This window comes from Lepisosteus oculatus, chromosome 26 (genome assembly GCF_040954835.1).
Source record: "Lepisosteus oculatus isolate fLepOcu1 chromosome 26, fLepOcu1.hap2, whole genome shotgun sequence".
Lineage (NCBI taxonomy): Eukaryota > Metazoa > Chordata > Actinopteri > Semionotiformes > Lepisosteidae > Lepisosteus > Lepisosteus oculatus.
This window is the reverse complement of record NC_090721.1, coordinates 9,758,790-9,785,962: the sequence shown is the minus strand read 5'-3', so window position 1 is coordinate 9,785,962 and position 27,173 is coordinate 9,758,790. Positions and strand designations below refer to the sequence as shown.

The window sequence follows — 27,173 nt, the reverse complement described above, 5'->3', positions numbered from 1 at the left end:
CCAGAGGACTGCGGCAGTTTGCGATCTTACTCGGTATTCCCAGTTCAGCGTCAAGCAAGCTCTTGGCGCTCCTGGACTGTTCTGAGGTTATAAATCTGTGTGCCTGCTTCTTTCTGTCCTCCTCCTAGTTTGCTCGCATCTCCTTGATTGTGCAAAGCCCGGGCGTATTTCAGTCCCGTTTGCTCCCACAGAGGAAATTCCCGACAGGAGAGCTGGAGGGCTGCCGAGCGGATGCATGCCTTCAACATCGGCTCTGGGAGGCCGATCTTCCGAAGAGCCGAATTCCTGCAAGATTTCTTGCCGGCGCGAATGCGACTACGCAGGGGTGCAGGGGAGGCTGGAACTAGTCTGCAGCTCTGATAGGCTGGAAGGCGGTCCCAGCTTTCATTACGTTATGTGACAGAGGCATTTGATTTAAAACCTGAGTCATAAAGCAGGGAAATGTTAACTAGGCCAGTCTCCTTTGTCCTTATTCCGTGTTTTGTAGCTCAGGGCCGTGCCTGTCGGCGGAGAGCGTTCTCGGCCCTATAAAGACCGTTCCCGCAGCACTGCTCAGCAGAAAGGGAAGCAAATTGTTCTGTACAGCAGAAGAGCTTTACTGTTTCCTGTTATTCTGTGGGTATGAATGCTCCTGCAGTCTCGGGGCTGTGTGCCTCCCGCCGATACCTCCCCTCCTGACGTTCTCAGGCTGTGGGAACAGCCGGGAACAATGCCGGCCTTTCTAATCCCCTCACCTCAGTCTCTCCAGCAACATCCAGCCCCAGGCCTGAGGCCTTGTGTTAATATGGGTCTTGTGTGCGAGTGTTTGTATTGTGTGGCTCTGTGTAGGTGTCCAGCAATGTGTGTGTGTGTAGAGATCTTGGGGGTGGGGGGGGGTGTTTAACTCATGGGCGTGCAGATCTCGGCGCAGGCCTTCTCTGTCAGGCACAGGGAGAGGAAGGAGGGTTCTGGGAAGGGAGAGAGCGGGGTCTTACTTGGGCTGCCCTGGCATAAGTCAACAGGGACGACAGGTGCCCAAAAACATGCTCCTTTTTTATGTGCAGTTTCTGAAAATTGGGTTTCCCCCTGGGGCGCTCCTGTTCATTTTCACCACCAACCCCTGATCCTGATCTGCTTATCGTGGGGGTTCTCTGGTTGGAGCTCTAGGGATTTCTGTATGGCACAAGAGAGAGACGGAGACGATATCGGGGCACAGAAAGCTCTTCATCTCTGGCATCATTGGAGATGTGGTCAGAGCCTGCTGCTGTGGAATCATTCCCTTCGTCTCCTGTCGCAGTTGGGAACAAATTGGGAGTGTTTACTTTTTTCTGTTGGTGGGCTTTTGGGGGTGGGGGGTTCGTTACCTCGACAAATGAAAACTCCCGTTTTGGAACTTCCCTGCATCACTGCGGGAGAAGCAGTGGAGGGAGAAGGCGTGTGGATTGTTGCAAACTGGGAACGCAACCCTGATATGAAATAATAAAAATAATAATTGCTTAAACTTACACAGCGCCCTTCTGGACACTCCACCACCACCAGTGTGCAGCCCCACCTTTGGCCAGGACACCGGGAGTGTTGGCCAGGACACCGGGGTTACACCCCTACTCTTTTTGAGAAACGCCCTGGGATTTTAAATGACCACAGAGAGTCAGGACCTCGGTTTTACGTCTCATCTGAAAGACAGTGCCCTTTTACAGTATAGTGTCCCCGTCACTATACTGGGGCATTAGGACCCACACAGACTGCAGGGTGAGCGCCCCCTACTGGTCCCAGTAACACCTCTTCCAGCAGCAACCTTAGTTTTTCCCAAGAGTCTCCCATCCAGGTACTGACCAGGCTCACACCTGCTGAGCTCCAGTGGGCTGCCAGTTGTGAGCTGCAGGGTGACGTGGCTGCTGACAAGACTTGTGGTTCATCTTCAGATCAGTTCAGTCTGGCCCACCTGTCTTTCTTTCTCTGCTCATTCCGTTCTGGATCGACATCTCCAGTGAAGCTGAACCCCCTCGCAGCGTCTCGGATATCGCATCTCTCTGCGGTTTTTAAACAGGGCCGCTGTCACCCAGGGAGCTGACGGGCGAGTGTCCGGAGTGCGCCGGGGTGCAGCACAGTGGAGGAAAGGGTTTAAACTGAGCTGCGTGGTCAAGACGCCCCAGCTTCGGCCACTCGGCCCAAATTCACCTCGAGTCGCGCTCCTTCTTGAATAAGCCACACTGTATGTTCGTGTGTGTGTTCGTGTGTTCCTTCAGCAGTTCCCGCTGTGAAGAGTTTAACCTGTTACAATTCACCAGGCGGAAGCCATCGCAGAGTTAAACCCTGGTGACCGGCTCTTTATAGATGCTAATATCGGCCCGGAGTGACTGTATGACAGGTGGCGGGGATTAAACGAGCTTTTGAAATTAGATTTTTTTTTTGTCATGCAGAGATCCTTTCAACCTGATTAAAGTCGTAATTATTCATCCATTATCCCGTTAAGCGTTAAATTGCCTTTTTTTCCCCTCCTTCTCGGAGCCGTGACTTCAGAAAGCCGCGAGTGGCGTGCGGTAACTGTGGATCAAGCCGCGGGCGCGGAGCTCGGCGATGCCCCGTTAATGCCGGGGGCGTGGGGGGGGGGGGACGACGACGTGGCGGGACGGATTAGATTTACTAACCGCCGCAGCCTGCCTCTGCGGACACGGCCGTGCAGCTGGGGAGTCAGAAAGACGAGCTGCTCCCGTCCCAGCTCCGCCGCCGCCTCCTCCTCCCGCGGCAGCGAGACCCCAGTCCCGAGCCCCCCCCGTGGCCCTCCGTGGCCTCCCGCCCCGCGCTGGGACAGGCCGGCGGTCTGGACAGCCGCCAGCCGCTGGTGGTGCCGCCCCGGTTCGCGGCTCCGCGGCTTCGAAAGGGAGGAAAACCACACGAGCCTCGGAGCACAGCAGCCGGGCGCTGGAGCAGGAAGGATTAGGTGACCCAGCTTGCACTCTGAGGGGGTGTCGAATCAAAGGAGAAAAGCACATGTTTCTCACTCGTGTCAGACAGAGTTCCGAGAAGGCTCGGGAGAGCCTGATCTGCGCGTTTCTCCTGCAGCTCAGCGGCGAAAAGCTTTAATATTCCCATTTCCTGGTTATTCCCGAAGTATAGGTCTGTTGGTGGCTTCTCTTATTCTGTTTATTGCCTTGAATACTGTGCAGTGTTCCCTAGCATTCCCTAGGATAGACTCAATCTTCCCCTCCTCTCTCTCCTCCCCCCCAAAAAAAACAACAAATACCCCAAAGGTGCAGAAGTTTTAGTCAAGGAGGTGTGAGGTCAGGGCCCTTTCAGAGTCTGTTCCAGTCCAGATCTTCGCTCCAGCCAGCTCCTTAAATCGCTATCCTGATCCTACAGTTTTAGCACTAAGGAGCTGGTTGGAGCAAAGATGCGGAGTGGATCGGCTCGGAAGGGCTGCGAGTTCGTGTCCCTGCCTGGGGGGGGGCGGGCAGATGTTCTGTGGAAAGCGAGGTCAGGGGTTAAAGACGCTGCATTGCAGAGCATCGCCAGCGACTCAATCCACAAGTCACATGGGCCCCACGAGCCCGTTTCAGCTTGTAGCTGCCACTCATTTTGGACTCGGATGGAAAATTGGAATCAAATTATCTTCCTGTTTTCTCTGGGATTGTTCAGCTAGAGTCACAGTTAATTGCCCTTGCAAGACAGCTGCATGGTAATTAAGGCGGCATTGCTGACCTGCAGCCTGGCTTCCCTGATGTATTTTTAGGCAGCAGCAGCTCCAGACTCTGCATGTCAGTCCCTTGGCTAATAGACACTGCAGCCATTACAGGAGTATTTGGGCCAAATCCAATTAAGAGCAGAATGTCTCCCTTCTCTCCTCGTGGCATCTGGCTTCAAAACGAGCTTAACAGGGCAACTCTTGACGTTGGCCTTGTTCGCCCCCTGGTTGACTCCAGCGATCTCCGAAGTGTTTGCAGATGTTTCCAGGTCTCTGACCTCCAGGGATCAGTCCCAGCTCCGAGACCGAAAGCCACATCTGTCTCGCGTCCTCCCAGCTTCATTAGAAGCGAAGTGGCCCTGCGGGGTTGGTCAAGGTTATGGGTTTGAGATGATGACTCTTCCCGAGTGGTGCTTGTTAAACCGGGAGGACGCGCTAAGGGGGCGCGGAGATTCCGTAAAAATACTTTTCGGAACGCTTCAGGAATGCTGCCTGCATCTTTTCTGCCTCTGTAAATGTCTCCCAGGCTTCCGTACTTGGGAGTGGACAGTCTGTACTTGGGAACTCTTTTGATTGAAGTTAAAAGAAAAAAAATGAGCTTCTGGATATGGCCGAGCCCTGCTGTAGTGAAATGAGCAGCCGCGATGTTAAAAGATGATAATGGCCGCAACTAAATGCCAGGCACAAAATTGAGGAGGCACGAACCCCACAGCATCTGGTACAGGCTGGCCTTGTGCACTCCGCACACTCCAGCTTTCCAGAGCCAGCAGTGACATACAATGATACAACTCGCCAGGAATTGCTCTCGGGAGGGGAGTTTACATTGTTCCCTGCAGGGTTTTCGCCTGCTGCTGTTTTTGTTTCTGCATTATTCTGTTCGGCCCCTGCTGAAAGCTGCCCTGCCCTGTGTTTCGGCTGTGGCAGGGCATTAATAATGTTGCGCCCTGCTCAGGGACCACTTTTCTGGTGTTTCTTAGTAACGGGACCCAGGGACAAACAATGTTCTGCATAAAGGCACATACTGAGCCAGAGGGAAGCCCTGAGAGGGGGCTGTAACAGGAGATTTATGTGCTGTCGGGAGGAATCCAAGGGCCCCGAACATAATTTTTGGTCTCTTAGGAAGTAGGTTTGTACGGTGCCTTTATTAATTCTGCAGTTTACTTTGGACTCGGATCGGGGAAACAGAGCCTTTTGGGAGGGGGAACCGGGTCATTGCGTCATTTGGTATTGCAGAATTCGGGTCTGCTTGTGCCGAGCCGGAGAGCGACCCGGGAGTGTGTGTGTACCTGTGTGTGATGGAAGCGTGGTCAAGCAGGAAAGACATTTATTAGTTCTGGCTTGTTTTTTAAAATTATTGCATTTTGCTTCAGATGAATTGTGCAAGGAAAGATGGTTGCTCTGTTATGTCTGTTTTTTCTTCTCTCTTGCAGTTTGGTCTTGCTGTATAGGTTTATTTGCTTAATAGTTCAACGGAACATTTCTGCAGTCATTATTGAGGTTTTCAAGGTCTTTGAAAGAAATAATGGGGCCATTCAGAATTACCGGGGAGGGGGGATGGTTCTAGGATGATGTCAGACAGGCTCCCACAGAACTGCACTGAACTGGACTCTAATCTGAGCCCGTTTGCCGGTAAGTCAGACCCGTCCGCACAGCAGCTCAACTCAAAGTGCACTCCTGTAGTGCAAGCAAGTCGTGTTCCCGGCTCTATCTATCTAGAAATATGCCGCGTTGACGTTCGACTGCTCCTCTGCGCTGAGCTCATCACATCACAGTCATCACGGTCTTGGCGTCCGAGCGCGAGGGTGGGTGGGCTGGGCTGGGCTCTGTATACAGGACTGCGGTCGGCCTATAGCAAGGAGGCCGAGCTTCTGCTGCGTCTCTGTTGTCTCCAAAGCAGTATCCACAGAGCAGAGACGGGGAGTGGGGGTCAGTGGAGGAGACAGAATCAGCGATCAGCTTTATAAATTAGTCTGATCTTCGTTCTGGTTTTTAGTTCGATCCTTTTACAGACCCTTGTTGTTTGGGGGTGCCAAGCGGACTTCAAGGCAGCTTAAGCACGATCGCAAAAGAAGGGGTGCTCTTATAAGCTCCTCCAATTGTGTATTGATCGGAAGTTCTCACCCAGCCCTTCCCTTAAGGATCCCGGGAAGTCCCTCCAGTGATCCGGCTGCTCGGGTTGTTCAGGATGCCCCCGGATTGACTTGTGGTTTCCCAGGAGCTGGGCGCCACGCGCAGCGCTACCCTCCCTATGAACCGTACCAGGGTGTCCCTCAGGCTCCGGGCACACCCAGCAAGGGCTGCGCGGAGACGTTCTCCAGCTCCGGCAGAAGACAGAGCTCCCGCTGTTGGATTCCCAGGTTGTGCCAGCGGGAAGGAAATGGGATGGGTGCCAGAAAGCTCTCCAGCGGGCGTTTGTGTAGGAAAAGCAGGAGATGTCCCAAGGGCGGAGCACGTGCTTTGATATACAGGCCAGACGGGGGGGGTTTTGCTCTGCGTGCGTTAGGTGTTCCGTCAGGTCCTGTAAATACTATTAAACCGGATAAAATTCCAAGGAGCCGGGGCTGTGCCTGCTGGACTGGGCCGCTAGGGTTCCTAGCGGTTCTGTGCGTTGGTCGCTTGGCAAAGAACAGAGGGAATACTGTGCCGGAATGTGACTGGCAGCTGCCAGGAACGCTCTGGGAAACTTCTTTTCCCGGGAGTCCGGACGCCGAAATGCCGCTCGGGCGGTGTTCTGGTGTAGGCCGCCTCTGTGACGGAGGCAGGCGAGGAGGAATCAGTGTGTGGGAAAGCGAAGAGCTGGAGGGACTGCGGTGTGTCCCAGATGCTCAGGACCTTCTCTTCTGCCGCTGCTGGAGGTGGGGTCCCTGTTGCCGTTTTCTCTCGAAGGCCCTGGCAACAGAAGGATAACATTTAAAAGGAGACTAAGTGGATTTAAAACCTTGTGCTGTGTAGTAGTAGTAAATAATTCCTTCTGTTCCGCCTAAATAAAACATCTCCCCGTTAATTTGCCCTGCATTCATTTGCGGGCTGAAAGCTTGAATGTCAGCGGCCTGGGACTTTTCAGGGATACGAAACAGAGTCAGATTCCATGCAGAGGTGAAAACGTAATAATAAAAATAATCGCTCACACTTATATAGCGCTTTTCTGGACACTCCACTCAAAGCGCTTTACAGGTAATGGGGATCCCCTCCACCCCCACCAGTGTGCAGCCCCACCTGGATGATGCACCAGTACTCTCCCCACACACCAGCTCTCAGTGGGGAGGAGAGCAGAGTGATGCAGCCAGTTCAGAGATGGGGATTATTAGGAGGCCATGATGGGTAAAGGTCAAGGGGAAATTTGGCCAGGACACTGGGGTAACACCCCTACTCTTTTCGAGAAACGCCCTGGGATTTTTAATGACCACAGAGAGTCAGGACCTCGGTTTTACGTCTCATCTGAAGGACAGCGCCTTTTTTTTTTTTACAGAAATAGTGTCCCCGTTACACACAGACCACAGGGTGAGCGCCCCCTACTGGCCCCACTAACACCTCTTCCAGCAGCAACCTTAGTTTTTCCCAGGAGGTCTCCCATACAGGTGCTGACCAGGCTCACACCTGCTGAGCTCCAGGAGGCTGCCAGTGGTGAGCTACTTTGCAGCCTGTTGTGAATCTGCAGGTCCCCCTCCATCTGTTTTTATATTTGAAGTCAGGAGAGGGCTTTATCTCTTATTAAGGAGAAATGTGCTGCACAGGCCCCCAGTGCAGACTTGTTGGGGTCTCCAGTGGCTTCCAAGCACGCAGGCTGCTGGACTCTCCCCGATCTCCGATCTCGTGCCGCACATAGCAGCCCAGAGCCTGAAGGGGCTCCAGATTCTCCTGGCTCAACGCAACGTGGCCCCCCTGCGCCCCTCGTTCCGCTGGCATCCTCTGGGGTACATCTGGGGGAGGTCTTGCAGTGCTTTAAATGAGATGGGTATTCAGCCTGGCAGTGCAGCTCTGCTGTTCCCAGGTTTGGGGGTGAGGGGGCGGGAGTGGGGACACCCTCCACAACCCCCCCCTTCCCAGATAATGATAGAACGGAGCTCTGAAAGGAAATCCAGGATGCAGGGAAGAGCGAGGGAATTTGGAGAATGGCAGATTCCACCAGCTCCAGCTGAGAATACCGGTGTTCAGAGCCGCATGATGCTTGAGCGCTTATAGTGCGTGTAAGCTAGCTAACCTGGAGGTGCGCTGTCTGCATCCCAGTGTTTATACCTCGCCGGTGGAGCCTGTCTTGGGATCGGAACAGCGGAGGGGCTGTGGGGTCTGAATGCAGGCACACATCTTATTTAGATTCTGCCCCCCTCTAGGAAATGTCACCTCAGCCTGTTTATTTCTCTTGCCATTTGTGTCACTCAGACCCAGAGGGAACATCCTGGAAAACTGCTCGATCCTGTTATGTGGAACTGCGTTTAATTGGATTTGGTTAAAACGGCACAGACTCCGTGCTCCAAAGTGACAGGCAGGCCCTGTTTCACAAATCTGAGTCACAAGTGCAGGTTACCGATTCTTACTTCCCGAGGAATAACCAGGAGTACCGGCTGGAACGCTCCTTGTCTTGAATCTCAGTGGTCTGCTCTGTTGGAGAAGCACCCGAGAGGGAGACCGAGGAGCCTCTCTTGAGTTAAATTCCTGACAAAACACTCTTGTTTGCGGGCGAACCGCAGACTCTAAGATGAATACAAATGAACGTGTTTCGTCTGCGGCTGATTGTCATGAACCTCTTCGCAGTGAAAGGACACGGGAATAGACTGGTGGCAGAAAGGGGCTGTGCTGTTGATGAGTGTCACGTTCCCCACCTCAGGTTAGGAATGGAGGCTGATGGGCTTGATTTTTGTGTGGTCTCGGACGCTGCAGGCAGCTAAATGAGTGTTGTCAGCCACTGCGGCAATCCGATTTTCTGCTTTGGGAGAATTATTCACTAATGCCCCTCCCCCCCCCCCCCCCATTCAGCACAAAAGGCGGGACGGTCGGCCCCCGTCCCATTGTCGAGCAGCCTCCTGCCTCATCGGCTCGCGCTCGCCTGAGCCGAGCCCCGGCCTTGCCCCCTTCTCTTCCCGAGCGGGCCGCCGTGTCTTTTCGTTTTGTGCCGTGAGAAGAAAATGGGGGGGGGGGGCGAGAGCTGGATCCCGTTGCAATCGGATCAGCGCTCCAGGCGGCAGCCGGTAACGGCTCCTCGGCCTCGCCCGCGGGTGTCTTTCCCTTCCGGTCCCTGGCCCTGCGGCTCCTCCTGCTCCCAGCCCACCTCTCCTTCCGCCCCCCGGCCCCCCCGCCCCCCCGTGTCGGCAGGGAGCAGATCTCCAGCCCGAATTCGGGAGGGCTCACACGAGGGCTCACACGAGGGCTCACACGAGGGCTCACACGAGGGCTCACACGAGGGCTCCCCGCGCGACGAGCGGAAAACAAACCAGCAGCCACAGAGTACGCCGGCCTGTCCCTAGGGCAGAGTGCGCCCCGTCTTGCACCCCTTCTTGCTGCTGCGGGACATCTGGCGGCCATCCTGTGACCCCTCTTTGGCACGCAGTGCCCTCCTGTCCCCCTCTTCGAGGCCATTAAGGACCACCTCCGGCAGCCCAGGTGTTAAAACAGGAGCTCTTACAAATGATTTTGCTTTCGTGCGGCCTGATCGTGTTATAATTGCGATAATACCTTAATAGCTCTCCTGAGTGGACTGCATGGCTTTCTTATTGGGATTTGCACCAGTAAGTGGCTGGGCTGTAATACTTTAATTACCATGCAGGTTGCTCGTACAGTTGAGCCTTTTGTGTAGTTTCACCTTTGCCATCGTTTTTTGTTGCGTCAAGGCTGGAGCAGCTCCTGTTAACATCCCTGTACCTTTATTTGCACGTCAGGATCCCCGAATGACGTCGGACAATTCCGATCCGTTTCCTGCAGGCGATCTGAATGCTTTTTAAAACGGCAGGGAGACCGGCACTGTCGCTGCCGCCCCTCGTCTTTGTCGAGAGGCTGCTTTTCTGAACAGCTCGATCGCAGGTTGTGGTTGGCCCTAGAGGTCACGGGGTCACATCCTGTGATGCGGTGTGGCGCCGACAGACAGACCCGGGTGTCGAAGGTGACAGGCGTGTGTTTATATTTGCACATTTAAAATCGCCCTCCTGAAGGCAAAGCTTTTGGAAAGGAAAAGACTTGCGTTAAACCCCTTTGGGTGCGCTGCCAAGTCGGCTCAGGCATTTCAAATGGTGATCAGCATCTGTGAATGAAATGAGGTTTTTTTTTCAGGTCGCTGTGTTTTGGTCTTCGGGGCTACCCTGCTTGAAAGTAAATTGGCCTTGCGTACTCGTTGGCTTCCCGGATTGTTCATCTGACCCTCACGGGTTGTTGGAATTGAGCACGAGTCCGCCTCTGGGCTCGCTGCAGGGCTGATCTGGCGATGGGGGGGCTCCTCTGTAGCCTGATCTGGGGGCTGTGGAAGCCTGGGGTGGGCAGGGTGGCAGATCCGAGGAGCGAGATAACGACCCTTCTCTGCCCTTGCACTTAACTTTCCCCCTCTTTTGGAATTCGCCACGACCCCTGAATGGATCACATAGCGGGGGCCCCTGCTGTGAAGCCGGGGGCGTGTCTGCTGCAGGCACCTCCTCCTCCTCCTCCTCCTCTTCCAGGTTTCCCTTGATGGGGCCGACCCGAGGTTAGAGCCGGTGGGGTGGGAACAAGGCCACATTCCTGCTCTTTGGGGATTACTGCCTTGAACTCTGACCTCTCCAGTGTTGCCGCTGCGGGGTGCCCGTCTGTCAGGCCCCTCAGTCCCCCCAGCTGTCCCCCCCGCCTCTCTGCTGGGCATGGCCCAGGGGGAGCAGGGACTTCAAAGGCTGAAGCTGTCAGTCATAATTAAGAGGAGAATAAAGTTAACTCCTTTTATCTTCTTTCACCAGGGCAAGAGAGGTGCCCTAAATGTAAAAAAAAAACAGCTAATTAGTTCTGGTTTGTAATGAACTCCCGTTATTACTTTTTATAACTCTTAGTGTACGTGCAGATGTCTGACTGACAGGAAACCATCATTCCTGCTCCGTGTCCACTCTCTCGTAGTGGCCCAGTGCATGGCGCTGGTGTTTAAGAAAGACCTCTGCTGTCTGGAGAAATGAACGGGAGCTTTAGGGGGAAATCTTGTATCTTAGAACCTTTTTCAGGATGATGGCAAACAGCTGGCGTGTCTCTTGTTTTTAAAAAGCTTTTTCACAAACAAATTAAAGCTGTTTATCGTGAAGGTGTCTGCGGGGGTAGGCTTTGTTGATGCCCTCACGGATTTTGAATTTTTCGATCTTGTAATCTCCCCTTTTCAAGACTAAAAAGATTCAGTTCCCCTGGCCCTTGAAATGGACTGAACCTCTTCTCTAGACCGGTTCAGGGGCAATAACTTATTTTATATATAACAGGGTGCCCAAAAATGTACGCGCAATTCTATATGAGGTCTCACTAAGAACACCAGATTGTTTTCTTAATTTCTTTGTGATTTGTGTCCGTGTCGATCACACTGTTGTAGCTCCCAGAACGGCCATCATCCCCTGCAGGCAGGTGAGCAGAAGGGAATCTCCCTGTACCTCGATGAGTCACAGGTGAAGAGTGGCTATACGGTCCAATAATCCCTTAAGGCAGGTTAATAACACAGCCTGCACTCCTCTGTGCTGACAGCAGAGATCATCTTTCACCTGGAAAGGTGATTTCAGGTCCAAACCTTTGAATGTTATTGGAATTGGCTAGTTAAAGCTGTTAGGAAGTGTCAACCTATAGGAAGCTGGGGGGTTTTTAGCTCGGAACTCGAAGCAACATAATATAGAAGATCAAACTTGGAGCTCAACACTTTTTTGACTTGCTGGCTTTGCAGCATAACATAGTGTAAATGGTGCATAAGTATATCTTGTGTACAAACGATAACAAGATGTCTGCTGCCAGCAGAAACGCACAAACACAGAGGACTCCATCGGGTCTATAATGGTCAGTCACTCAAGTTGCAGTTCATCCCCAAGAGCTGATTGGGCCGGATTGACCTTTGCTGTCAAAGATCTGTACACAGGGCTTTGCTGGTTTATTATGGACCTGAGACTCGGAGCAAATTTGCCCAGGTGGTGCTGTCTGGGGTACAGGGGCTGAGACAGAAGAGGTGAGATTAATGTGGGAAAGTAATTGGGAACTCACTGGACCCCCAGCACTGCACATCCTGAGCAGTAATTTCTAGTCCCATTAAGTGTGTTTTATTTAACCTTGGAGAACCGTAGGATTTCTCAACAAACTGCAGAAGTTTAAAGGCACTGGATCTGTCAGCCTAGGCTCGAGTACAGTCTCGGCACTGCTGTTCCCCTTTCCAGTTGATTAAAACCAGTCTCTGCCGAGCTGCACAGATGGTCTCGGTTCCCTCTGTCACAGACCTCGCTTTTTTTCCCTGTTCCTGCCTTGGCTTTCTGAAAGGGCTTGGTGCATCGCCGCCCGGTTAGTAACACTCAGTTCTGCCATGCCTGGGTCGTTTCCCCTCACTGCTCGGTTGATTGGAAAAAGTTCGGAACCCCAGAGTTGGACAGAGCCTGCGAGGAAAGAGCCTGGAGACTGAGCGGGCTGGGGTGGGGAGAGACGAGCTGCAGGTTCCCTCTTGGTGTCTGCTGGGTTGGGCCCAGGCTAGTGGCTGGGGTTTGATTTCAGAGAGAGACGTCAGGCCCTGCAGGCCCTGATCTGAGCAGCTGTGGCCTTTTCTGGTGGGTTTTTTTTCTTACTGCCTTGGACAGTAAGGAAAGTTTTATTGGCGAGCAATGCTTTTCATTGGCTCTGCCTCCCTATGGGATCCAGCCCCTCCTAGGGGGCTGAAGGGGTGAAAGAGCAGGGTTGAACAGATCCACCCCCCCCCAACGCACGCACACTCTCATGCACTCCGAGTCTTTAAGTGTTTTAACATGGGGAACCTAGTCTGGATTCCCGATTCCGGATCTCCGAGCTGTTTTCCATGCCTGCTTGGTGTGAAGGTCAGACAAAACAATGAGATTTTTTTTTGTCTCCTTTTATGTCTTTAAATTCTAGCAACAAGAAAAAGAGGCAACACACACACACAAGGGAAAAATGTTGTGCTGCAGCCTATTATAACAAAACGTGTTAACGTTCTGTTTGCAGACTCAAGCTCTTGGATGACAGACTGGTGATTTATTCCGGTCGCTCGGGAGGGCCCTGTTTGGGCTGTGAGCTCCAGGCCTGAGGCGGTGCTGCTCTGTGACTGCAGGAATGAAGAGAGGGAGAGGAGGGGGTGGAGAGTGGGAAGAGGGATTGCAGGATCTGCTTATTTTTAAGGACATGTGCCAAGATCCATTCCTTACACTATTAGATTACTGAGCCTCGGAGATAGAAATTGTTTTTGGCAGATGTCAAGGATACGTCTTACCTTTTTTTTTTCTTTTCTGCTCGGCATTTCTGGCAGCCCTGACTGGGCCCATTGTGAGCCGGCGATGCCAGTTCCAGTCGGGTCCCTGTGCCCGTTTCAGTTCAGGTGGGCCAGACTGGACGCCAACAAGAAAACGACCTGGGGACCTCTTGGAGTTTCCCCAGTCGTGCCGAGTTGACAGTAATCCCGATGGCAGCACTGCAGAAGTCGCGTGTAACTCACAGGAGTTTCTCTGGGCAGTATTATTGCAGAGCAATTAAGAGCAGCTTTCTTCTGAAGAGCGCTGCCAGTTTAGCTTAGGAGAAGGTGCTACAGTAGTGTTGGGCTCCTCATTTCTCCTTTGCACACCTCTGGGATGTCCATGAGCTTCCTCGGTCATGGTGACTTTCTTCACTGCTGTCGGGAGAACAGACACCGGATCAAGGCTTTAGTCTAAAATCTAAAACGCTCTCCCAGTTGCTCCATTAAGAGCTCGCCCACAGCCGGCATGTCTTCCATACTCATTTTGTGGTTCTCTCTGCATGTTGGGGAATTGCTTTGCATTTGATGAAGTTGCTGTCATGCAGTTGCACAGGAGACAGCAGGAGACCACTTCAGGGCTGGGCTAATAGGTTTAGGAAATATGTAGCAGGGAAGGAGTCACTCTCTGGTTTGCCCTTTGACCTAATAGCAGTGTAATTTGTAGGGGATCTACAGAGTAGCACAGGGGGGCCATGGGGGGCTTGTTCTACCGAGATGGGCGACGTTCTTTCTCTTTGACAGCCTGTAATTCATCTCCACTTGGCAGTCTGTCGGACAATATAATTCATCTTCTCCAGCGCGCAGCGCTGTGTATCGCACGTCGCCTCGGGGTTGAGACACCGCAGTGGCCTCGCCTCGTTTCTAACCTTTCACCCCGTCTAGCTTGCTCTGGTGGCTGCCGGTGGCTAATGGGGTCTCGTGGATGAAGCCAACAATGGCGGCCAGTTTCTTCAATCGCTCCTGCAGCCCTCCGCGCAAATCCGCGTCTCTAAATTCACTTCCCTGAAGCTCCCACTAGTGGCCCCCCGGTGCGTCTTTCACTGCTGATGCGGAAAAGGTCCACTGGAAAGGTTGACTTTGTCAGCGCCCTTGAGGATCTTAAATAAACTGAGTCGAGGACGGGAAGCGATAAACTTGGAGAAGCTTCTTCTAGGAGGACAGATGTTTATATGGCCCAAGAGATGCCCGTCCAGGGGCTTCTCGAGATGTTGTGATCTGTTGGGGGTGGGGATGTACCCGGTGAGGGGTTCCTGGAGCACAAGGTCTCGGGGGGGCTTGACAATTCTGGGGGAGCTGCAGCACCCCCACAAGGCCAGGTGTGCCTGCTCCAGTCCAGCTTCATTGGTCGAATCTTCAGTTATTCTGTATTGGCGAGCAATCCAACATTGGGACTGCGGGGGGGGGGGTCGGGGGCTGGACTCGGGGCGGCTCTCTCCCCCGGCTGCCTCCCGAGGCGCCGGTACCCCCCCCACCCCCCGCGACACTCCCTTTCCCCCCGGTGTGGTTTCCGCGGCAACGGCCGTCTCCCAGAAAAGCGACCTGGGCTCCTCTTGTCCTCGTGCGGGCGGCGGAGGCAGGCCGGCGGATATTCCAAGAGCTCTCTGTGAGACGCGACGTTGCCGTGCTGCGAGTGGGGCTCCCCCCGGTGAAACCCCCCTGGCCGCCGGATTTGTACTTGACGGAAGGCAAGTTCTTAGTGTAGCAGTACGCAGCACTTCACAGCGGGAGGAAATGCTTCCCTGTGCCCTGGGAACGGCACAGCTTTGCCCCCAGAAACCCAGAAAAAGGAGCAGAGGATTCTTGAGCAGAGAGATGCAGCAGACAGGCAACCTCTAGTGGGAAGAAGGCGAGGTAGAATTTTTTTATACGCAATAAGCTGTCAGTGGCTGATCCGGCCCTCTCATTAGATGCGCGAGTTAAGTGCGTCGTGACCTACTTCACCGAACCATTTTTATCACTTCAAAGAAAACTGTGCCGAACAACAGTTCCGTGTCAGAGCAGGTTTGATTACATCTCTTCAGAACCTTTCCACCCAAAACGCGCCACTTGGTGCGTGCGATTTTCTTCTGGGCCGACCAACTCCATCACGGCATTAAATTGAGCACATGACATCGAGAGGGCTTGACAGACCAGGCAGGTCCCCTCTGTTAAAGCGATTTTGCTTGCGCCCGTGAGGGATGGGTTTTTCTGGGACCTCGTGCGCTACAGTACTGTTCTGGCTCAGTGCACGTGTCCTTAAGTTCTCTCACCTGGCGGGTTACTGCTAGTTCAAGGCCTCAGAGCTGCAGAGAGGCGCGATGAGTGATGGCTCCAGTTGTCGGTACTGTGTGCGCTGAATTGCCAAGTGCTGGGAGACTGACGACCCCGGGCTGTGATGACCCTCGATCATCACTGGTGGTGATGTGGCCTTTAAATATAGGGGAGTGATGGTTTCCAGTGGCCCTGAGATGCTGAAAGCAGCCAGCCTGGGCAGGCCACCAGGCTGGATTCAGGTACATATCACCAGGCCATGTCACCCTGCATCTCACAACTGGCAGCCCCACTGAAGCCCAGCAGGTGTGAGCCTGGTCAGTACCTGGATGGGAGACTCCTGGGAGAAACTAAGGTTTCTGCTGGAAGAGGTGTTAGTGGGGCCAGTAGGGGGCGCTCACCCTGCAGTCCATGTGGGTCCTAATGCCCCAGTATAGTGACTGGGACACTATACTGTAAACAGGCGCCATCCTTCGGATGAGACGTAAAACCGAGGTCCTGCTTCTCTGTGGTCATTGATAATCCCAGGGTGTTTCTGAAAAGAGTAGGGGTGTAACCCCGGCTTCCTGGCCAAATTTCCCCCTGGCCTTTACCAATCAGGTCTCCTAATAATCCCTGTCTATGAATTGGCTTCATCACTCTGCTCTCCTCCCCACTGAGAGCTGGTGTGTGGGGAGAGTACTGGTGCATCATCCAGGTGGGGCTGCACACTGGTGGGGGTGGAGGGGATCCCCATTACCTGTAAAGCGCTTTGAGTGGAGTGTCCAGAAAAGCGCTATATAAGTGTGAGCGATTATTTTTATTATTACGTTTTCACCTCTGCATGGAATCTGACTCTGTTTCGGATCCCTGAAAAGTCCCAGGCCGCTGACATTCAAGCTTTCAGCCCGCAAATGAATGCAGGGCAAATTAACGGGGAGATGTTTTATTTAGGCGGAACAGAATCTCATCTTCCCCTACGGTCAGTGTTCCCCAGGGTGCAGTCTCTCCCCATAAATGAGTCTCCGTGCCTGTGTGGCCATTTATCGTAAATGGAGACTCTGTGCGGAAGAGCTCAGCTCATCTCATCTGCAGCAGAGCCGGAGGGGAGGGGCTGTGAGGGGGGCTGGCGTGGTGCTTGATGAACCAGAAGTCCAAAAGCGAACCAGATGTGAGAAGAGCTATATGGGTTCTCCTCACCTCAGGGGGGCTGCAGCTGTAAAACCCCCCCCAGGGGTCTTCAAAGTCATAAAAGCGCAGTAACACCGAGGCCTGAAAACAATTACTGCTGCTGGCATAGGGAGGCTGTGGAGTGCGGAGTTTTCCCTGATCCGAGACCCCCTCTTCCTTCCAATACGGAGATCAGGGCTGGGAAATAAAACCGCAATTCACAGCAGTCTCTTCTGGAGCTAACAAGGCTGTGCATCAGCAGCGAGTCGCAGGGAAATGTCTGTCACTTCCCAGCATCAGCAGAAAGGCCACCTTTCTTTTTCCGTTTACTCCAAAACCCTGGTGTTACGCTGGAGGTTGACAGTAGAGCTGGGCGGGGGGTGTGTGAGATCAGGTAACCCAGAGGTGTGTTGCTGTACCAGCGAAGGTGTCCATTTGGGGTGCAAGTCGTGCCCTATTGCCTGGCCAGTACCTGGATGGGAGACCTCCTGTGAAAAACTAAGGTTGCTGCTGGAAGAGGTGTTAGTGGGGCCAGCAGGGGGCGCTCACCCTGCAGACTGTGTGGGTCCTGATGCCCCAGTATAGTGACGGGGACACTATACTGTAAACAGGCGCCGTCCTTCGGATGAGACCGGGGTCCTGACTCTCTGTGGTCATTAAAAACCCCAGGGCGTTTCTCGAAAAGAGTAGGGGTGTAACGTCCGGCGTCCTGGCCAAATTTCCCATTGGCCTTTACCAGTCATGACCTCCTAATAATCCCCATCTCTGAACTGGCTTTATCACTCGGCTCTCCTCCCCACTGAGAGCTGGAGTGTGGGGAGAGTACTGGTGCATCATCCAGGTGGGGCTGCATACTTGTGGTGGTGGAGGGGATCCCCATTACCTGTAAAGTGCTTTGAGTGGAGTGTCCAGAAAAGCACTATTTAAGTGTCAGCAATTATTATTATTATTATTATTATTATTATTATTATTATTATTATTATTATAGTCCAGGCACCCCTGGTGAAGTGTGAAGGGTTCCTGAGGTACACGACAGGCTGGGGGCGTTGCAGGGACCCGAGGAGCTGGGGTTCATGGCGTTGGGGAAGTGAGGTTTGAGCTGGAAGTTAAAATAAAGATCTTCCACCGCAGATGGCAGCGAGGGCGTATCGGCTGAAAGTGTGCATTTAACTGTGCCTTTTCACAACAGCCGTTATTTCCAGAGAAGAGACCCTGGTGAAGAAGTGACATTCACAGCCGGGCACTGTCACCCCAGTCTGGATGGACTGCACAGCTCCGGACCTCTGACACCGTGGGTCTGTAGTATTTGAAATCCGGAGAGAATTGCCGTCCTGCAGATTCCTGAGCAGCAGCCAGACATAATGAAATCCAGTCAGTTCTTCTCGGGGTTTTCAGGCTGAATCGTCTCGTTAAGAGTCCCGTGACTGGTGGTCTTCCAGCTGGGATGTCAGCAGAGCAATCGCACAGCCCGAGCTGGAGTCTCGTGTAACACTTTAATCATTTTGTTGATCTATTTTGATGCCTTGGTCTCGGTACGAAACATGCTCCGTTTGCCAGTCGGTTTGAGGTCCTCCTGATGGTCCTTGCCGCCATCGTCAAGTCGAAACGAAAAGCTCCGATTTCCCAAACTGTTTGAGTTCCGAGGATTTATGGAAAGAGAGCAGTTCAGCCCCTTTCCGTAACTGTGTTTCAGAAAAGCAGCCAAAGTTCTGCATCCCAGTCCGGCCTCTGATTTTTATGAATCTGTTCTGGCCGCTGTGGGTGCTGGTGTCTGGACGGGCTGTCCGATCGTGGACAAGCCCCCCCCAGTACCTGTCTGCTTTAGCCATTATGGGGGAGAGCTGGGGAGTGGGGGTCCCACCTCGGGGGGCCCACTGTCTAACCAGACCTGTTCTGCCGACAGCTCCCCCGGCCTGTCTGATCGTACCTCTCGCCCCCTCGACCTGACATCTGTTTCTGCCGCAGTCCTTCCTTGTTTTCTTCGCTTTTCATTTTGCTTTCCTCCCCTCCTCCTCCTCCTCCTCCTTTTCTTCACATTCCAATTCAGACGCGTCGCGGAAAAGCATCCTGAAAGGCCCGGCACAATGCAGCAACATCCGACACCCGAGAAACTGGGTGTCGGAGTCTTCGATACAAACGGGTTCTAAAGCATAACCTCGCCGAGCTGCAGGGTCAGTTTCTGTTCATTAAGGCTGTAAGATCAGATCACATTCTTGGCAACATACAATTTCTTGCATTAGGAATTTGTCTTTTTCGCAGACCCCAGCTTGCTCTGCATGAGACACACAGACAGGGAGAGAAGCTTGGGGTCAGAGCGCAGGGTCAGCCATTTATACGGCACCCCTGGAGCAGTTGGGGTGAAGGGCCTTGCTCAGGGGCCCAACGGAGTAGGATTCCTCTGCCGGCCGCGGGATTTGAACCGGCAACCTCCCAGCCACAGGCGCAGATCCTGAGCCACAGAGCCAGCGCTCCGCCCCCCAAAAATAGGGAACGCTTAATGAAATGTGGGGTGTATTATAACATTTTTGCAGGAAGTTGGGAAGCCCTCCTTGGCTCGTTGGTCAGCAAAAAAGGATCGGAGCGGAGTTTCCGGGGGCTGGATTTGAGGCGCTGTCTCTCCAGGAGCTCCGCCAGGTGCCGATTGGAGCATGAGCAGGGCTGCGCTCCGCGTGGAGCTGAGTTAGGTCATGGCGTCTCCTGGCGACATGTGTTCTTCTGAAATTTGCCTCCTGGGCTCGGCCAGCCCTGTCCGAGTTCTCTCTATGGCGCGGTTGAGGGTCTCTCAGTGTAAGCAGACCCCAGGTCCAGCTGCAGCTGAAGACAGGCCAGTCGTGAAGATGAATGTGGAGCCAGATGAGCCACCGTTAGGGCTAGGCAGGATGAGCGGTATTCTTAAGGCTGATTACAGCTAGCCCTGCTTGAGTAATGTTAGCAGGTCCTCAGCCTGGGCGTGCGTCACTCAGTGTATTCATTCTCATATTGTCTTTCTGATGTGTTGGGAAATGGGGCTTTCTTCTGAAGAGCTTTCACATAACAGAAGGCGGCACAGCAAAAGTCTTTCTGAAGGTACAGTCGAGAATTAAGCTGTGCACTTTTCTCGTTTGAATTCTGCAGCATTCACCATTGCTGTGACTGGGTTTGAAAGCTGTTTATAAAAAAGCTCGTTTATACCTCTGCTTCACAAACATGATTGCTGAATTATTTACTCTGTGGTCTTGGCACCACTGAAAAGTGCCCCCGAAAATGGAGCTAAGGAGAGATGTCTTTGTCAAATGTAGATTTTATTTTTTAAAATTCCTTATGACTTAACAAAAGGCAGACAGATCTTTTCAGATTCTCTCAGAAACTCGCTCCGAAGATGATCTGCCTTTAAAGCAAACTGAGGCACGTAGCCTTCAGCAGCTGTGCTGGGAGTATGGTTTTGGTGCCGCCAAAGAAAGCAGTTCATAATTTTAGGGACCTTTTTTTACCGTAAGGATTAGATGAATGGGAAAAAAAGGGAAATCGAACGTTCGGGGCTCTTTGTGTTTTTACTGAGCAGGAACAATCCCGTGATTGATGGAGGCTGGCAGGTGATGCAGGGCAGTTCTCCCGCTGTGAGATCCGTGAGGCACAGAGAGCCGAGTTACTAACACAAGAATGATCAGGAGTGATGATCGTGACGGCATGATCTGTGAGGCGTGACATTCCTATGGGAGCAGCTGGAAATGATTATGGCAGCCTGGAGAGAGCCGACTGTTGTTCCAAAGCTCTAGACATCCTACCTTTCAAGTACTGTTGAATCCCATCTCAAAATCACTTCCATACTCTTGCTTTGAATTTAGTCTGATTTACCATATGAATCTGCTTTATTGTAAAGCACCTTGATGCACCATGCAAATCTCCATATAAAAATATTTATATTACTACTATTACCGGTGTCATTATTCTTGAGATCATTTTGTTTTTAGCAGCTTAGAATTGCCGATGATATTGTTACTCCCACCCGACTTCAGGAAGTGCTGTTTCTAAATCCCGAGCATAGACGGCTACTGACGTCACCCTGGTTCGGACCCGCGCCCATCAAGCTCTCGCTGTGCTCGGTGGAGCGCCTTAACCGGTCACAGGCCAGTGTTTTCACGAAGGGCCGTTTGAAATCACTGCGGGTGACATTGGCTACACCCCAAGAGAGCAGTATGACAGCTCTAATACTCTCATAATCGGCGCCCTGTTCAGAGATGGCCAAGTCTGGCTCTTGGGGGGACACATTATTCACCTGATCGAGTGATGGCACAACCGGGCTGCAGTGTCAGAGCTACAGGCTCATGTTGTGCAGCTGTAATGCTGGCCCCCCTCATTTCCTGTGGCTCTACGGGTCTCAGTGCGGTGCCTCTCTCTGCCTTGTCTCTCCTCCTGCAGATGAAGCTGTGGAATAAGTACAAGGTGACCAGTATCCCCTCGCTGGTGTTCGTGGACGCTGCCACGGGGAAGGTCGTGTGCCGGAACGGGCTGCTGGTGGTCCGGGACGACCCCAAAGGTAGGCGGGAACCCTCGTGCTTCCGATCGCGTCCAGAGAGGGGAAGATGGATCGCGCCAGGTGGGGGGCAGGCGAAAACGCCTTCAGGCTATCAGACGGACAGGAATTCTGCCGGACGTGTTGGCGGCACCTCTAGAGCAGTCTGGAGGAGCTGAAGTCTCAGCTCGCTGCCACCTTGTCCACAGGGAACCAAATGCTTGCAGCAGTGTTGTAGTTAGGGCACTTTTATGTGGTGCGCGTTCTGGGTCGGCCTAATCCCTGCACTTGATTGTGCTAATTTGTGATTTCACAGCAAGCGTGTTCTCATTTGTTAAGAAGTTCTCCATGAAATTGATTTGTGATAACGAGTGTCAGTTTATTTATTCAATATAAACTTTATTTTATGTAGCTTCTGAAAGTGCTCTACAGTAAGAAAAAAAAGTTCACAAACTTAAGATAACATCAGCACAATTGAAAACGAGTTTAGAATGAAGTAGAGGATGCACGTTTCTGTCTTCCTCTTTGTGCCAGAGGTATCCCAGAAAGCTGCACAGACTTAAAATCCCACAGCGGCCGCAATTCTTCTCAGTGTGATAGTGTTTTATTATGGGATCACTGACAACACACGGAGAAAGGAAAATATACACTTCCACTGCGGAGACCCCTGCCCCCTGTGCCTGGGAGGGCTATAAATCCAGTAATCAGTGCTCCTCCTATAGCCCTTCATCCCGGTGCTTTTCCCTTTGGATTAACAGCCGAGACACCACAGGGAAGAGTGCTGTATGCAGGAACAGACTTGCACTGATTACAAAGCAGTTGGAGTCTCAAATATATCATTTGCATGATAAAATCTTGGATCTGGGGCATCATGGCTTTTGCTCAAATAGCAATAACACTCTGACTTTTTAATGGTGATCTTTGTGTAATAAAATAGGGGAGAGCACATGACAGACTCTACAGAGAATAAAAACACATAAATCACCCATGTGCTCTGATGATCTGTGAATTCCTATCCTATATTATTTGTGCAATTCATTAAGCTGGGGGCCCTTTCCTGGGTGTTTCCTAAGGAGGTCTGATTAATCGTCTTTTCCATAGTGTACAAAGAGTCTAGATCAGCGCACACTGGGGCACTGGAAATGCAGTGAGCTTTAAATGCCAGATGCCAGATACCCACAGGGCTGACAGAGCGCAAGGAGGGAGCACTCCTGCCTGTCGATACCAGCTCAGACTGCTGGAGCGCCGGCTTTTAGCTGGACCGGCGTTTCTGCGTCTCTCTCGCACCCCCTGATCTGTACAACTGGGCAGACGCCTCGGATGGGACATCTGTCATGATGCAGGAAAAGCTCCCTGTTGCAGTGTTTTATTGCTGGCCCTTTGTAAAAAGGGTTGTGGCAACGGCACAGAGGACCATCAATCAGTGAGATCCACACCATCGGCTGTAGCCATAAAGCCCAATCCATCCTTCAGGATCCCAACCGCAGTGTTAAAGTACGGACCACTAGACTCAAGAACAGCTTCTATCCCACTGCAGTGAGCATCCTCAACAGCTCACTGCAGGGCCTCAGACTCAACACACATCTGCACTCTGCAGGTTTTATAGTCTACCATTTTTTTTTATTTTCTCAATGTCACTACTACATATTTATTTATTTTCCCACAATATAGTTATTGTTCCTGACGTCTACACTGTGCGGTGTTGTCTGTTGTACGGTGTATATCCCGAGAGATCAGCGCGATTAAGGATTCCAATGAGCGTGTACATATGGCAATAAACTACTCTACTACTCTACTTCAATCCATGAAACCTCTCGGACACCTCAGCCATGACATCTGTTTCTCCTCCAGATGGAAGGCCTGGGTTTGTTCTAGAGAAGGGATGGATCTGGACAGAATCTCATCAGATTTACTTTGGTGCTGGGGAATATACGGTATCGAGAACATCGGCTCGTATACCTCGACGCGTGCGTGCATGTTTGGATTGCTTTATGTGTTGGCATTTCTTAGTGGACATAAACACTCTACTTCAGGAGGGTTTTTTAAAAAACGTTTTCAAACCTGAGAGCTGATGCTCTTTTCTTTTTTTCTTTTTAACTTTTGATTTTGGCGCTGAAAGGATTTACAAACAGAACTCGTCCAGAACAGCAAAATAAACGTTTGCCTTTGTCTTTCATTTTTGTTACGTTATCTTTATACATGCATCTAAAATAAACGATTTACGTTATGCCAGCAGGTATGGGGGGGTGGGTTATACAATTGTTTAATGAGAAACACAACAAACAACAAAATAAACCACCCAGAAATATTACTGTATATTCCGTCATAAACTGAAAAGGGTCTCAGTGGGAAGATTAAATGAATCAATCTTTCCCCGTATTTGCTAAACTTCTCTGCCTGTAACCTGAGAGAACCATTATAGAGATTTCATTCACATCATGAACCTGTTGTCCCTGTGTTGGGGATTTTGTGCTGATGCTCTTTTCAAGACGCGACAGGTGGGAAGTCGGGGTGTCCTCCGTGCACTGATGGCTCCCTCCTTGCCTCCTCCCCTCTGCCCCAGGGCTGGAGTTCCCCTGGGGGCCCAAGCCCTTCATGGAGGTGGTGGCGGGGCCCCTGCTGAGGAGCAGTGGTCAGACGGCGGACAGCAGCTGCCTGGAGGGCTCCTACGTGGGCGTGTACTTCTCGGCGCACTGGGTGAGTGAGTGAGTGAACCGCCCAGCCTCGGAGGTCCCGCGGTCGCCCACCGCGTGCCAGCGCGAGGGACGGCACAACCCGTAAACCCCGGGAGCTGGGTTCCAGCCCTGGCTGCGTGCAAGGCGCTGGGGACGTTGGCAGGCTGCTGGCCGACACGCTGCCCTGGAGCTGATTCTGGAGCTCTGTGGGAAGGGAAAGGTGCCAGCCTGGGGAGGCGGGGGGGAGACCAGATGCTGTGAAGTCACTTGGCCACTTGACAGAATGGGCTCTGAAAGAAAAACAAATGCGCCAGCAGAAAATAAATCCGTAAGCCAGTGGATAAATAGTCATTTAAGGGCCCGTGGATTTGAAGAGGGCAGCCACCCATCTGCTGTCTGAAAGCCGCTAAGCTCTGGTGAGCGTCACGGCAGCACAGAGCCATAGGGTGGGGCTACATCCTAGACAGGTGACTGTCCATGGCAGGACACACACACATACAGGCACGCACTCACACGCACCCAAACACATACATACATATAGTACACGCACACACAGGCACACAAACGCGTACATGCACTGCACACACAGGCACACAAACGCGTACATGCACTGCACACACAGGCACACAAACGCGTCCATGCATTGCACACAAACGCGTCCATGCACTGCACACACAGGCACACAAACGCGTCCATGCACTGCACACACAGGCACACAAACGCGTCCATGCACTGCACACACAGGCACACACACAGGCACACAAACACGTACATGCAGTGCACACGTGCACACACACAGGCACACAAACACGTACATGCAGTGCACACGTGCACACACACAGGCACACAAACGCGTCCATGCAGTGCACACGTGCACACACACAGGCACACAAACGCGTCCATGCAGGGCACACGTGCACACACACAGGCACACAAACGCGTCCATGCAGGGCACACGTGCACACACACAGGCACACAAACACGTCCATGCAGGGCACACGTGCACACACACAGGCACACAAACGCGTCCATGCAGGGCACACGTGCACACAACTTTGAGCAGCCAGTTAACCCGTCATGGCCAGTGTGTCTGTGGAAGATGGAAGAAAACCTGGCAAAAGCCCGTATGAAAATGTGTGAAACTCCACACAGAAGGTGTTGCCAATTTGGAGTCGAACCCACAACCCAGGAGCTGTGACACACCAACCACCTAGACACCATGCTGCCCCCTTCAGGCCATCCCCTGAGTGTTTATTTTCATCAAACAATGAACATTCAGCTGTATCTTAACTGCAGGGAAATGCTGTAGTGCATACTGCCTACTGAGTGCAAAGTCAGGGAAGTCTGTGATTACCAGCTGACTGCTAGTCAACTAAAAGCACTCTTGGCTTGCTCTGTTCTTTTGTCATCCAGTTTCATCTGTCATTTTCTACATAAAATGAGACGTATATTATTCACTAGGATATAAAATATTTAGTCTGTTCGACCACCAGTATCTTTTTGTATTGTGTTTCCCAAATGCCAGAGCAGAAACACAAACTCTTGGATGTGTTTCAGAGGGAATTTCTACTTACACGCCCGAAAGCAGACGAACGTATCATGAGCTGAAATACAGAAGACTGATCTTCGAAACCGCCACGTGGACTATATTGTTGCGGCTTGTGTCCTAAAGGCCGAAGCCAGCATGAGCTGTCTGAGTGTCAGGCCTGTGAAGAGCTGTGTTGGAGAGAGAGCTCTTGTTGGATTTCGGGCCCGGCGGGGGGATGTTAATGTGCGCTGTGTGTGTGTGTGTTGGCAGTGCCCGCCGTGCCGCAGCCTGTCGCGGGTGCTGGTGGAGTCGTACCGCACGGTGAAGGAGTCGGGACAGAAGTTCGAGATCGTGTTTGTCAGCGCCGACAGGTGAGTGACTCGGCGCTCTCCAGCCAGGGTGAACCCAGGCTGGTAGGGAGGTTTCTGTTGCCCAGCTGACAGGACCGTTTCAGGTTTTTACGAGCTCCAGGTTGACGTGTTAAAGTTACCGATGAATAGGAAAGTAAATATTTTTCAAATTACAAAAGAGCCAGCGCCAGATGTTCAGCCTTCAGGTCGTAACATCCGAAATGCATCAAAACAGCTAAGCAGCGGGAGTCGGATTTCACTTTCAAAGAGCTTTGTTTCAGTTCAGAACAGGCTGCTCGTTCCTCTTAATCCTGGTGCCCGAGCCCTTTCCTTTTCTACAGCTACAGTAGATATTAAGTGTAAATGCTGCAGCTCACGAGACGCCATGGGGGACTGGAATTCAAGTCTCCTGGGTGTCTTCTGCAAGGCTTGTGACTACGGAACAAGTAAAGGTTTATTCCAGGCTGAAAAGAGAAGAAAAGAAACACAAAGTTTCGGCTGTGGAGCCTTCTTCGGGTGAATTAATCTCGAATTACCCAAAGTAATTGCAGAGTAATTGCAGAGTATTGCTTCTGATCAGTGAATAATAATATAATAACAATAATAAACTTTATTTAAAGGCAGAATGACAGCAACAATAAATAAAAAGAATACACAAGATAAAACACAATTACAATATACAGAGGAGACCGTGGATGGTGGTACTAAGAAAAGGCTTTTCTAAAGAAGAGGGTTTTGAGTCTGGATTTGAAGGAGTTTAGAGAAGGTGACTCTCTGATATCCTTGGGGAGAGAGTTCCAGAGCTTGGGGGCATAACAAGAGAAGGCCCTGTCACCCATAGAGTGTAGACGGGCTTGGGGGACAGCAAGGAGACCAGAGTTGGAAGAGTGAAGGTTGTGAGGTGGGGAGTAGGGCGATAATAGTTCAGACAGGTACTGAGGTGCCAAGCCTCGCAGAGCCTTGTAGGTCAGCATGAGGATTTTAAAGTCTACACGGAATTTGACCGGAAGCCAGTGCAAGGACTCCAGGATAGGAGTAATGTGAACACTTGCACTAGACCTGGTCAGGATTCTGGCTGCTGAATTTTGGACAAACTGCAGTTTGCTCAGAGTAGATTTAGATACCCCAGCGAGTAGAGCGTTACAGTAGTCAATTCGGGAGACCACAAATGTGTTGAACAGCTTTTCAGCCACAGGTAGTGATAGCATAGGGCGTAGTCTAGCGATATTTCATGTAGTGAAAAAAGATGTTTTGACAATGTGCTGCACATGTGGGTCGAATGTTAAACCAGAATCGAATATAACCCCAAGGTTTTTCAATTTAGATTGAAGGTCAAGTACAGAACCATCTACAGACAGGGTTACGGGACTGGCTGTTACCGGACTTGTGAATGAATCACAAGAACGTAATCTTGTGACCGAGTGTGTTCGTCGATTCTTACCGTTGCAGGTCGGAAGATTCTTTTAAACAGTATTTCAGCGAGATGCCCTGGCTGGCCGTCCCGTATTCAGACGAGGGCCGGCGCTCACGGCTCAATCGACTGTACGGAATCCAAGGTGCAGTCCGTGACAACGCTGGGGAGCTGTAGTTGGGTTGGGAAAATTCTCCGCGAAGGTCTGGACATTGAGTTTGAGGCTCAATCGCTATCTC

General features: G+C 51.9%; 1 protein-coding gene across 4 annotated transcripts in view; it reads left to right on the top strand.

Annotated features, from left to right (window-relative positions):
* nxn (nucleoredoxin) overlaps positions 1–27,173 on the top strand; it is a 64,463-nt gene that overhangs the window by 27,395 nt on the left and 9,895 nt on the right. For all 4 annotated transcript variants that reach the window (XM_069184463.1, XM_069184462.1, XM_069184461.1 and 1 more), the window contains 4 exons: positions 20,877–20,994; positions 23,534–23,667; positions 25,444–25,544; positions 26,973–27,079. In XM_069184463.1, the coding sequence (XP_069040564.1) occupies positions 20,877–20,994; positions 23,534–23,667; positions 25,444–25,544; positions 26,973–27,079 (460 nt within the window). The remainder of the gene's footprint in view (positions 1–20,876; positions 20,995–23,533; positions 23,668–25,443; positions 25,545–26,972; positions 27,080–27,173) is intronic.